At 37.2% G+C, this 13,062-nt stretch overlaps 1 protein-coding gene across 2 annotated transcripts in view; it reads left to right on the top strand.

Moving 5' to 3' along the window:
* FBXO11 (F-box protein 11) overlaps positions 1-13,062 on the top strand; it is a 70,257-nt gene that overhangs the window by 22,529 nt on the left and 34,666 nt on the right. For both annotated transcript variants that reach the window (XM_058834192.1, XM_058834191.1), the window contains exons 2-3: positions 12,006-12,133; positions 12,247-12,328. In XM_058834192.1, coding sequence (XP_058690175.1) covers positions 12,006-12,133; positions 12,247-12,328 — 210 coding nt within the window. The remainder of the gene's footprint in view (positions 1-12,005; positions 12,134-12,246; positions 12,329-13,062) is intronic.

Here is a 13,062-nt window from a genome sequence, read left to right as displayed (position 1 = left end):
TAAATGGCAAAACCCCCCTTCTGTCTGGTCTTAAAATGAGTGAATATCCAGAATTTGGGTTCAGGTGCATGAGAAGGAGGTCCTGTTTAAGAAATGAAAAATTCAGGATTCTGCTGTAGGTATACAAAAAGACTAGACATAAAAGACTGTGGAAGAGGAAAAACCAACCCTATTGAAAATTTTCAGTGTTTCTGGACAATTTTGACAAAACCAAAAAAATTAGTAGTTTCTTTCCATTTTGTAACTTACACTTGCTCTCAGGTAACCAAGCTTACTCTGTCTGCTTGAACTTTATTTCCTCTTAATGTTGTTAAGAATAAATTTGAAATGGAAATAATAAGCATCTGCTCCTTTTGGTAAGGAGGAATCTATAAGGACTTTTTTTTTTAGATGGGCATTTCCATATTGTTTAGTGGAACAGAGCTTTAGTCAAATTGGGATCATAAGAAAAACAGCTGAGAGATACTAAGAAAAGAATCTAGATTTATTTTTAAATGAAATTGTCAGTAGTTGAAAATAGTTCATTAGATACAGGGCATCATCTGCGGTTTTAAACTTGAGAGTGTTCACTGCAAAAAGTCTCATTCTGGAAACTCTTAAATTATGCAGCTATTACATTTAACTTCAGAATTTATCAGGAAAAATATATCTGCAGTCAGTGTAATTAATTACCAAACGACATCATGAACAGCCAAATACACAGCTTTTTGCCCTTCACTACCACCCACATACCTTGATAGTTGTTGGTGTTTTAGTCTCTGAAGTTTTACCAAAAGCAGAGTTCCTGTATCAAAATCAGTTGAGTTATTCATTAAAAGCATGTTTCTAAGTTTGAATGCACATATATACAGCTGTTAGAGATATCTATATATCTATATGCATGGGTTTATGTATCCATATATATAACAGCTCCTCACAATGTGAAATGACAGTGTTAATAGAAAATACTAATAGAAATTTAATAGCTACTTAAAAAAAGCTTTTAGAAGTTCATTGATGCAGCATTTAATGCATAATACTGCTTTTAATGGCAAAGGTACATCATCAGTCAGCATCTGACAGCCTGTTTTCCTTGCAGCTGAAAACAGGAAAGTTAAAACCAGCTGAGTGTCGTGGGGTGGTTGGTTATGCAGTGCTGTGGAATGGGCTGGATAACTTAATGTGTGCAGAATTCACAGTGTTTAGGTTTGAAAAAAAGAAGTGTGTGTCTGTAAAAATAAACCCAGTTTAAAAAAAGTTCTATTTAAAGGCAGAGAAAAAAAAAGGTAAGGACTTGATTAATGTATCAAAACTATGCCATGTGGTTTTCTCATAAAATCAGGATGTAATTTTTTTTTTTTTTTTTTCCTCCAGATATCCAAGAGCAATAACTTTTAGCTCAGGGTGTTTAGGCGATCCTTAGTCTACAGGGCAAGGAAGAGCAGTGTCCTCCCTGTGCTGCAACTTCCTTGAACATATAATACAAAACCTTCTTTCCAGCTTTGCTCATGTTTGTTTTGCAGCAGTGGAAAACAGATGATCCTGTTCTTCCAATTTGTCTTTAAATCATGTATTAATACTATAAAAGTTGGTAGAAAAGCTATCTAGCCTTTATCTCCCAGAGTAAATTTTAATAATTATAGTTGTTCTCTATGTAGGATTTACTTTTTCTCAAAGCAGCTTGGGTTTAGGTAGGCCCTTAGTCCTACAGAACTTGGTGTTGTCAGCAATTTTTTATTTTTACTGTAGCTCTTAAAAAATTTAGTTTTGAATCAGATGTTGACTACTGCAGTGTTTTATAGTTCGATGACAGATTTCTTAACCTGTCTTAATAACATATATGCTAGCAAATAAGTATTTTCTTCCTGCACCCTGATGATACTTGGCACTTGATAGGGTTCCACACGTTGTTTTCTCAGTTATTTCCCTGAAGCTAAACAGAGCCATGCCTTCCTGCTCTTGACAGGCACCTTGGAGTTGGTAATTTAAGGAACAGAATAATAGGAGCAGTCATTGAGAAGTTTTCAGAGTAAGGATCAGATAAGTGACTGTGTGTAAACCTTGCTACAGTTAGGCTTGTAAAATTCAGCCTTACTATGATGTATGTCAGATACAACATATTTTTGACTCATTCAAGGATAAGAAGTGCTTGGATTCCTTTTTTTACATGTTCATGTTTCTGACATAATAACACACATTTAATGTATTATTTTCATTAAATAGCCTTTCTTGAAAGGTTAAAAATAACTATGTCTTGTAACAAGGGGTCTTTTTGGTGAATAAAAGAGAAATAATTTGGCAGGAGCTAACGATTTTTAATTTTTTTTTCCTTTCCAGTCTAATATATTTATGTTTTCAGGATACTGTTGTGAGTTACTGTGTTCTTATAGTGGTATTTCACAGTTTCTTTGGGGGGGTGTATGTGCTGGAGTTTCCTTGGGTTTTATTTTTTTCATTTCAGCTGTAACATGTGAAATTCTGTGTGTTGATTGTAGTACTAGGGCAGCAGGAGAAAGATTGTGTGCTTGTTTAATATCAGAGTAGTAGTAAGGGGAAATAACCAAAAAAGGGAGCAGATTTAATATTTTTTTCCTTTTTCAGTTTGCACAGTTGTCTTTTTCTAGAGACATGCCTCTTGAACATCCAAAATTGTGAGGAGTGTTAGCACAAGGTGTGTTTTCCTCCCAGCTATCTGTCAAGGTTACAAGGTCTGTATTTTTTCCTCTGGACTGTTTGTGGCGTTTCTCTGCTTCTTGATAGACTAATGGTCAGCTTAGAAACTTTGCTTGGTACAGTAGGGAAGAAAGCCAGCCAAACCCAGTAAGCTGAAAAGTACTGTTAATACAGTTTTCCTCCTTTTACTTCTTTCTTAGAGGAAATAATACTAACTGTACCCCAGCACACAAAAAGAACTGTCTGGACTTTCATCTTGGTTTTTTCCTTGGCCTTTTTGCTGCTGCAAGACAGATCTGTGACTGCCTTTCCTTGTCATGCTAGGCATTTCAGAAGCTCTTTTAATTCTGAAACACTAAACCAGGAATTTCCTAAGGTTCATCAAAACTGCTCTTTGACATAATGAGGTTTCAGCTGGGCCAATGTATTGATAGATGTCAGTCACTTCTGATGGAGAGTCCACAGAAGGCAGGTGGCTTTGCATGGCAAATATCTCCAAATCTGCTACTACACTTAGTAGCAGGAGATACGGGGGTTTTTTCTGCCTGTGTTACAACAGTGCTCTGCAGATGTGGCACATGACAGCGAAATCTGTGGGAGGCTTTCATTTCCTGAAAATTAGGTGAAATGATGGTGCCCAGAGATGGTGTTTTACAGGGGTTATGCTTGAATAGCTGCACTGGTGTTAATTCATAATGAGACTAGTGAATTGTTTTATTGCTCTTTCAAGAGGAGCCATGTTTCTCTTGGTTTCCCATGGATCACAGAAAATTTCTGTAAATGGATCAGTAGAAAACTTGAAGTGGAAGTTCTAGATGTGTTAAGTGAAATCTCTGCATTGTCATTGGATTTACTCATTCCCAGACTGTAGATTTGCCCCAGATTTTTTCAAAGATATCAGAAACTCAGCTAGAGAAGAAATTAATAGTGTCCTGCTCCTTCTTCAGTTCAGCAGTGCTAAAGGAGGTGAGGCTGAAAATAATTGCTGCCAGAAGTTAATACAAAGAGGAAATCACAAACTTCTAATTATTTTTCTGGAGCTATTGGTATCAAGTATATCCAGACTTAGTCTAATTAAAGAAGGTAAGGTTTCTGTTTCATAGTTCAGCTACTCTCTGCTTATTAGAAATAATCTGTCCTCACAAATAAGTATCTCTTATTAATTTTACATAAGCTAGTTAGAACATTTTTCTCCTGAGTTTTGGAGGCTGGTTTTTATCCTGGTAAAGTCCAGCCATTTGACTGACATCATTGTTCATGGAAGCTAGTTCTCTGGGTTGAATTTTTTTTTTATTATGTTTTTTATTTGCTTGGTTGTTTGTTTTGGTAAGGGTTGTGTTTGCCCTTTTTGTTGTTTGGTTTTGTTTTTTTTTTTCAGTACCAATGACTGGTTCCACAATTCCTCTGTTTACATGTTCTGGTGACTTTGGTGTTGCTATTGGAGCATCTATAAGCCCTTCCTGTTTTAGAGACACTTCCCTAGGGTGTAGTCACAGGGTTCCGTTCTCACCTCTTTGTTCAGGCACCTCGAAATACTTCGAGAAGTTGAAGTATGAGGATTGATCAGAAGCATCTTCTTGGTCAGAATCAAGTGGCAATACTTGAACCTATTTCACTGTTTTTTGTTGTTCTCACTGGCAGTGTTTTTCTAATGAGATGAAAGTTGCTGTATTTCAGCCAGAGAGGGAGATGACCATTGAGACTGGTAATCTGACTACCCAGACAAATGAAGCAACTTGGCCAGGTAGAAATTTTAATTGGTCCTACTTGGAGTCTTGAATATAGTTGTCACAATAGAAAAAAAAAAAATCATCTTGTAGTAATAGTGGATTTTACTTATTGTCGTTCAGAAATGTAACAATAAAAGCCTCTTAGCACTGTATTTCTGAACCTCAAAATCTACTTGGTCAGCTTTTTCACTGCAGCATCAAGGAACCATGCAGCAAGGCCACAGCTTGGAAAGTATTGCTTTCTTGATGAGGAATGTACCCAAAAAGGGTTCCTTGTCCCTTCTCAATGAAAGCTTGTCAGAGCAGAAGTCAAGCTGCCTATTAAGCAGGAAGTTCCCTTAATACTTGTGCAGCAGCCACCTGGAGAGTTGTTTATTACTTGGCTAAATGTTGTAGATGGTGCTATAACACAGTTACTTGGGAAAACATTGTAATTAAAAAAAATACTAGAAAATAAAGTTTGTCTTCTAATTCTAGTTTATCAGTTCTACATGCTAGTGCTGATCATTAGAGCTGCTTGGACTAAGAAAGAGGTCTTTTTCTTACCTCTCTAAAATGAGTTAACAAGTAGCTCAAGTGTGCAGGTACTTGCACAATTATTCTGAATGTCTAATAAAAATGTGCATGTTAATGATTTTTTTTTAGAAATTCAGTCTTTAACCTGATGTTAAATATTTCTTTTGGGGGCATGGTTGTAGAAAGAAACCAGAATTTTTCATCAAATCCTCATTATCACTTTTTGATCCTGGCTTCTGAAAAGGACTGTATTCTTCGTAGTAGATGAAGGGTTTTTAAACTGGTGTTAATACATGTTTTTTGTGCTAGGTGGTTTTGGACTGTGGGCTCCCTCGGGAGTGAAGTGTAAAGATGTGAATAGCTATTTGTAACTGTTGATAATTTTTTAAGAAATATAGATGAGGACAAGTTTTGGGCTTGCAGCCAGTATATCTTTCCCAGTTGTCTCCTTTTCTATTAGTCTGTTTTGTGCCAGCTCTAAGAACTTAAGTTTTTGCCTTGCTGCGTAAGCCATGTTTTCCTATGCAGCATTTTGGGGGTGCTGGCTGACCTTGCAGACCTGTGAGGGGGTGTTGTCTCTCTGTCTGGTTTGAGTGACCTGTGTGAAGGTTGTCGTAGTGGGCATCACAATGTGCTGAGGAGAAGAAAAGATCCGATTCTTAAGATTTCACAGAAATTAATTTTTATCTGAGAATGACATTAAGAAATAACTTAAAGAAACTCTCTGTGTAGCTAGAAGTAGTTGCTTTTCTTCTTGTAGGAAAGACTTCTAAATATGTTGCAAAATAACATGAGCTTCTGGATAAACACAGATAGAATTTGAGCGTCTGATCTATTCTTACTCTTTTTAGGTCATCATGACTGCACGACCTATTTCCAGAGAGAGTAATAAGATGTCTTATTTTGGGTATTGATGTTTAAAAGCTTAAAGTTTAAATGCAAAAAAGGTGCTTGTTTGATTCTTTGGGTGGAAGGTGGTGTGGTGTGTGTGTGTTTCTTAAATTTCGCTATATACAAGTACTTGACTTTAAGCATAATTTTTCTCCTCTCATTCAATTTAAGAAATAAATTCATACAGGAAAATTTTAAAGTCTTCACACAATTTCTGTTTATTTTATAAACTGTTACAAGCTACAGTGTGCTTTGCATATTTTTGTATGTCTTTGGTTTATTGTCAATAAGAAATTGTGTGTATATTTAAAATATCCTAGTAGTCAGTAATGGTTTTTGTGTCTGGTTGTTGCTTCCCAGAAGGCAGAATCTCTTTATTCCATATGGTGTTCAGGAAGTCTGATCTTTCCATAGTCTTTACGAAAGCATACATTTTTAATGTTAGGTCTCTCCCCTTTCCAATCTGAGAGCCTGCTACTGTGAGTAGCAGTTCTGGCTCAGAATCTTTGTCTTGCAGGGTCTCTTCCAGTTCCAGACAGCTTCGTCTCTAGTCAGAGCTTAATCCTTCTTGTTGACCAGTGCCATCAGAACCTTACACAAAATTACTACCTTTTAGATTTTACTTTTCTGTGAGCTGAGTTGCTCTGGATAACGCTTGAAAATACTGCAGGGTTTCTTTCTATAATAATTAAAAAATGTATCACAGTATTTTTTAGTATCTTTGATGTTAGTAGCAAATGAGTTTGCAGATCCATATTTTAATACCATGTTTTTAGCATTCAACATAAAATGGAGTAGCTGTAGTTTTTATGGACTTTTTTTTTTTCCCCCAAGTCCACTGTAGTGAAGTGGTAAATGATCACCACAATGCTCCTGCCTTAAGGACATGTTGGATCTGAGCTCTGTGAACTTTGCATGTCATCTTTTTCAGTTTTGGAGGATTTTTGTTTGCTTTGGGTGGGGGTTTCTGGGTTTCACTTGCTTTTTTGGGTGTGGTATTCCTAAGCTAGTGGTTTTTTTTCTCTTCAGAGAGGTCCTCAGATAGCTCTCAAAAGAAAATGGTCTCCATTTCAAAAGCAACCTTAAGCCACCCATAATTTAAACTAATCCTTAAATGCTGCCTGGAATCAATGGGTAAGCCTCTACTGGTGTGAGAAACCTTTGCTCTGAGATACAGAGCAGTATGTGCAAATTCTATATTGAGTATCTTTCATGTTTTGGTACTGTATCTGCTTTCAGATGTCAGCCACTTGTTAGGAATGTTTTCAAGGACACAGGATGAGTGTCAGTCACACTACTGATACATGCATTTATTTAACAGCTCACGCCAGAGACTTGCTCCTTAAAGAAAAATTTTGAGTGGGTGTGTTCTGCTTGTTTTTTGGGTCTGCAGTTTGTTGCAGAGATGTTGCTGTAAGTGCAAATACAGATCTGCCTTGTATTTCTGTTCTATAAGTTAATTACCTTCATTGTTAGCTCTCTTGGGAGTACCTTCCTCTCTACTCCCTTAAACTTGTGTCATCCTCTCTTCACTGTTGGAATTTTGTTCTAATCCAGAAGTGGATCCAATCAAGTAGTTGAGCTGTCATCTCACAGGCTGGCAAGATGCTTGATATGGGTTTTGGCAGTTATATGGCAAGATGAGCTCAATCCAGAGCAAATGAGCTGTATCAGTTAACATTTTAGTTGCTTAATTCATGTTTTCTTCTAGTTACGAAGATGGACAGTGTTGGATTTTTTGTTTGTTTGTTTCAATAGTTTATTATTTAGTTCTAAAGTTGTACTGGTTCTACTTAAAGCAGTGTTTAATTAACTCTTCCTGTTAAAATATGTTTGATGGGCAAGACAAACCATGGCTTAATTCAGATAGGTTCAGGATGGATTAACTTTATTTTTCAGAGCTGCTCTTTTAGATCTACTCTCAATTTGATACGGATTTTCCTGTCTTAAAACTGGTTGGTTATGTTCTTCACTGCTTTCTTCCCCCAGCCTGCAGGAGCAATTTCAGTGCTGTGTCACCCCCAGGACTCTGCTTCTTTTGGTTACAAATCTTTCTTTGGTTGATTTTGCTCCTTCTGCCCCATTTGGGGAAGGTAGAGAAAACCATCACAAAAATGTGATGTTGCAGAGTGAAAACTTAAGTGATCAAACCCTACAGATTAGCATATGAACTGCCTTCCTTGGGACCCTCTCTCCCTTTTTTCTTTTTTTATGATGAGTCTATTGGGGGAATTTAAAGCTTTTTTTTCTTTTTATTTTAAAGAATTTATCAACTGTACAGTCGTCATTTATATTTATGATGCTTTTTGGAAATATTACCTGAATGCATTTAAGGTAGAAATGAAGCCGTGTGCACATGTTTTGGAAAAGATGTCCTGGACATGATAAATTTTCTCTAGAAATGACCTAGGTGTGTATATTTTTAAATAAATAGCTCTTGACAACACTTTGTCAGTTCTTTGTAACTTATGTCTTCATGGAACAAAAGAAGTCAATTGTATAATTCTTTTTTTTCTTTATTTTAATGTATTCACTTCCACAGCATCTGTGGAAATGCAAAACACTCTTAACAGCAGTTGCCAGAATGGCAGATTTTTCTTACTCTTTTACTCCTGGAAGTATTTGTCCTTTTTGGTCTTTTGTGGGTCTTAAAGCTTATAGTATTACAGTTCAGGTTCATGAGTAATTTTGAACTATCAGATGAGATAATTCTTAATTTAAATTTAGGTTTTGACCTCTCAGAGTCACAAAGTTCAGTAAACATGATTTTATTTGAAATTATTTTATCTTACTGTACAGTATAATTGGCGTAAAATATTCGGGTAAATATTTTTATTTGAGAGCAGACTCAGCTTAATTTAATCTCTTAAAAACTGCAAACATAATGACTTGGTTAAAACTGTGACAGCATCTGGCAGTCATTTCAGCAGGTGTTTGTATGATGATATTAATATTACACATGCACTCATCCAAATTTGTTTATTGACTTTTATGCTTCTATCATCAACAAATGTGATTATAATGGTTTTTATGTATGTTACTGCCTGACACTGTTACACTTTAAAATGGGGTTTTCCAAAATATTTTGGAGGCACTGAGCTTCTGTATTTTAAAACAGATATTTCTGCTCTAAAGCAAGTGTATGTTGAAGTGTTTTTTAGGGAAGGATTTTCAAAATAGAGCTCTTGGAGTCTGGTTTAAGAGTTTCTTGCTCAGGGAAAGGCAGTGTGCAGTGTTGAAGTATTACTTTGTGAGCAGCATCTCTCTGAAGGCTCCCAGTGTAGCTGCTTTAGATTGTTCAGGGCTTACCAGGAGCATCTGGAAGGCTAAAACCAAGGCTACTGCTCTAAGAGATCGCTTGACCTTCAGGTTTCCTGGTACTCTTTCACTTGGCAGTAACTACAACGGCTGCATCTGTGGAAAAATAGGATCAGTTGTTAATCCTGAAGTGTCAGAAATCTGTGCATATGCCCCTCAGAAGTGTGACAAAAACTGCTTATGTGAGAGGCATCATGGTACCCTTCCTTCATCTTCCTTGGTGGTGTTCAGATGGAGAAAGGAAGATTTTAATTCTTCTGATAGTTGCTGTGAGTGTGTACATATCCCTTATTGTCATCTGTGCTAGAAAAGTGATCTTTTAGTGGGACTCCTGCCATTTTCCTAAACACACTGCAAGAAAATGAATGTATTTCTCTTCTGCTTAGCCAGTCCTTCAGTGTATCAGCCAAACTGACCTTCCCTTCCATTTTACCCCACATGCTTCTGCTGTCTCTTTCCAGCAGCAATATGTTCTGTCCTTTGTGGCCCCCATGGGTGTTCTTCTGAAGACCTGATAGAGGTTCCATCACCTACTGAGAGATCTATATTTTTTTCCTGCTGTTATCTTTACTTACTGTGGTGTTGCTGTGTTTCCTGTGGCAGTTTTGAACTGTGGTACTGACCATCCAGAATGGAGGGAAAGCCCAGCTGTTCTGTGATCTTGTGTCTTCTGTGCAAAATAGGGGAGCAGTGGGCGGCTTGAGACACCATGCTCCAAGTCCCCAGGTAGCTTCTGGGGGAAATTAGCAAGAGTAATCATCGGTACTGTATCAAATCTAATATAGAAACAAGGGCTGCAAAATCGATCCCTGCTGCAGTGTCGGAGTACATTTGGGTGTTTTGCTGTGGAGAACCTTGGGGCTGATGGTGCCTAAATTCATCCTGGCAGGGTCTGCTTCACACCCACGGCTGCTTTTCTGCTCTGGTGTGCCAGGGATGGCTGTGAGCTCTCCTGTAGCAGCTTCTGTCTTCTGCCTACCTTGTTAAATTGAGAGGGTGTTTTTGATCAGAGATGCAAAGAAATGGGTAAATCCAAGTGACTGAACCATGAGTATGCATTGAGTCTGCTCTGAGATTGCTGACCTCCAACAGGCTGTGATCCCCATGCTGGGCCAGACCTGCCTTCACAGGAAAATTTACTGTAGTTCATCTCTCAGTGTCCTTTAGGCTTTTTGCATAATTCATAAATACTTACCCTTCCTAGGTAGTGAAGTGGTCAGATGTGAGTAGCAGGCAAGGTGTGTGAACCAACTTCTAGGTGAAGTTTTTAAGGTGGCTCTCTTTTTAAAAGTGATGGGTCTTGATTGAAATTTCACAGTTCACTTCTGTCCTTAAAAACCTGTGCTGTTGGTGGTTCTTCCCAGTCACATGGTCTTGTGGCTGTGCTGAGCTGGACCAGCTGCTGGGCTGGCTGAAGGCTGATCACTGAGGTACTTGCAGGTTGATTTTCAGGTGGATTAATGAGCTGATGAAGCTCTCCTCTATTGCTCTGACGAGCCTGTGTGGCCGTGTACGCATCACCAGTGAACTTCATCTTCGCACATCTGTCGGGTATTTGAATGTTGTGGCAGTGTTGTGTTTTCTAATGGTACATGGCAAGGTTGCAGTTTATAAATATCTGCTAAGGAAGGGGAAAATAGTTTGGGGTTTTGGTTTGTTTTTTTTTACTGATGTACCAGCTCAGGCTGCATGGTATGTGTAATCCAGTATAACCATGATGTTTTGTAATTTATGTCAAAAAAAAAAACCCAAACCAGAAGCCCTAAGGAAAATCATGAATTTAAGATACTGAAATGCAAGTGAGTCTCTTCAGAATTTTATTGCTTTGTGGTTTTTTTCCAATACTACTGTAGTATTGGAAGACTAGGGGAGTTTTATTGGTGGCGCATTGAGTTCTTTTTTGTGGGTATTTTTTTCTTAACATTCATCTCTTCAACCTAATATATTCAGAAAAACTGCTGGCTCTGTGGCATTGTTTTTATGGCTATTATTTGCACATCACACTCTGCCCAGTTTAAGAAGAAAAAGGCAATTAAAATGAAAAGGAAATGCAAAATTGTTTTCTTGCAGTTAGGCATCTGCAGAAAGTATACCTTTTTCTTAAGTGGAGCTGGTTTTAATTTATTTTCTAGATGCTTTTTGTTCTGGCCTTTTTAAAATTCTTGCAACTTTATAATGTAATGTTAGTTATAGGGCATGAAGTGATGAGTAATTACTTCTTGCTTATTTCAAGTATGTTCCATAAATATATGAACAGGGAAAATTGAAACTAATGAATCAAAACCTTTAAAATTATACTCATGACACTTTCTGCACTTCTTTTTTAAAGGGCAGGGAGAAAATATGCTCTTACTTTTTCAAGTGTAATTTAGGTGAAGAGAATGTATGTGTATTGAAAGCTACTTCCATTTTAGAAGGTTTTGTGTGCTGGCCTGAGGTATTCCCAAAATGTTTGAGGAAAACTCAGTCTTGAGTTTTGTACTAAGTGCTATGTTTACTGAAGGATTTCTTGATATCATTTAGTTAATAATTGACACTTCAGTGTTCCTCATTCTGCTGATAAGTGTTAGGTAAAAAATTTGAAGTGATGAGGTGATTGAATTAGCATAGTGGATTAAATGCTTGCAGAGAAACCGAAAACCTAGGGTTTTTGATTGTTTGTTTTTTCTTAAGCTGCTTTTGGTGTAGATCCTGTGTATGTATGGAGAAAGTACACATGAAGGAACTTAGATTTGTATGTTGTGATATTCTGATTTTTTTTTTTTTCTAAATAGAAGTTCTCTGTTCTCCAGCACTTCCTCCCTACCCTGACTATGTACATACCTGAAAATTTCTGTAGCATTTTCCTGTTACAAAGCAAAACTGCAATTCCAATTACCAATTTTTTTTTGTTTGCAGATGATGATGTGCCTGCAGATATGGTTGCAGAAGAATCAGGTCCTGGTGCACAAAACAGTCCATACCAACTTCGCAGAAAAACTCTTTTACCTAAAAGAACAGCTTGCCCTACAAAGAGCAGTATGGAGGTAATTTCTTTGGTTTTAATTGTAAAGGAAGTTTTACTGTTTCAAGAATATGAAACTAGTTAGTATTTTTCTTAAGTTTTCTAATGCCTGAATTTATTCTGGTTTCATTAAAGGGTGCTTCTACTTCAGCTACTGAAAACTTTGGTCACCGAGCAAAACGTGCTAGAGTATCTGGGAAATCCCAGGATTTATCAGGTAATAACTTTTGTACAAAAAAAGGGGCGAAGGAGTAGACATTTTAACGTCACACATTCTCCCACACACATTGTCCCCAGAGTATTTTTCTGTGTGTTCTCCAACTAAGAAACATCAGTGGGGAAAAAATACCAAAACAAACCTAAAAGCTTGTTCTGGACTTGAAATTTGGTAGCATGATTTTAATTGGAATTTTCAGAATGTGATCCTTTGTTCTGTCTGCTTCACTGCAGGCGTGTTTTAGGTTTTTTTTATTCTCATAGTGCTGTGTAGTTGTATCTAAGCTACTGTTAGGAGCAATAATACTGCAATGCTTAATTGCCATTTCTCATATTGATGACATTGTTCTATTGCATTTTTAGGGGTAGTTTGGATATGTTATCATAGCACTTCATTGTGGAGAGAAGGGAGAGACTTGGTGTGTTTGTAAATAAAAAAAAACATATATCTGCATACATAATGTACATAGCTCTTTGCACACACCCCCTGCTTGTTCTGTTTTCTGTGTAGTTTTTCAATCTCTCTGCTTCTGTTCTTTTTTGTCTCCTGACACACTCTTCAATTTCAGGAGATCTGCTGTCACTTTTGCCTGGAAAATCAACACCAACGCTTGCCAGCTCCCATCGATGTGGTTTCTCCTACTTTTCTTGCTTCTGTTTTTTTTTTTTCTTTTAGTCCACATCTCCCTTAATATTGTGAATTAAAACTGAGCAGCTGGCACAAGGCTTTGGGTT

The sequence above is a fragment of the Poecile atricapillus genome, chromosome 3 (assembly GCF_030490865.1).
Source record: "Poecile atricapillus isolate bPoeAtr1 chromosome 3, bPoeAtr1.hap1, whole genome shotgun sequence".
Taxonomy (NCBI): domain Eukaryota; kingdom Metazoa; phylum Chordata; class Aves; order Passeriformes; family Paridae; genus Poecile; species Poecile atricapillus.
Note: the sequence above shows the minus strand (reverse complement) of the source record. Positions and strands in the feature narration are given on the sequence as shown.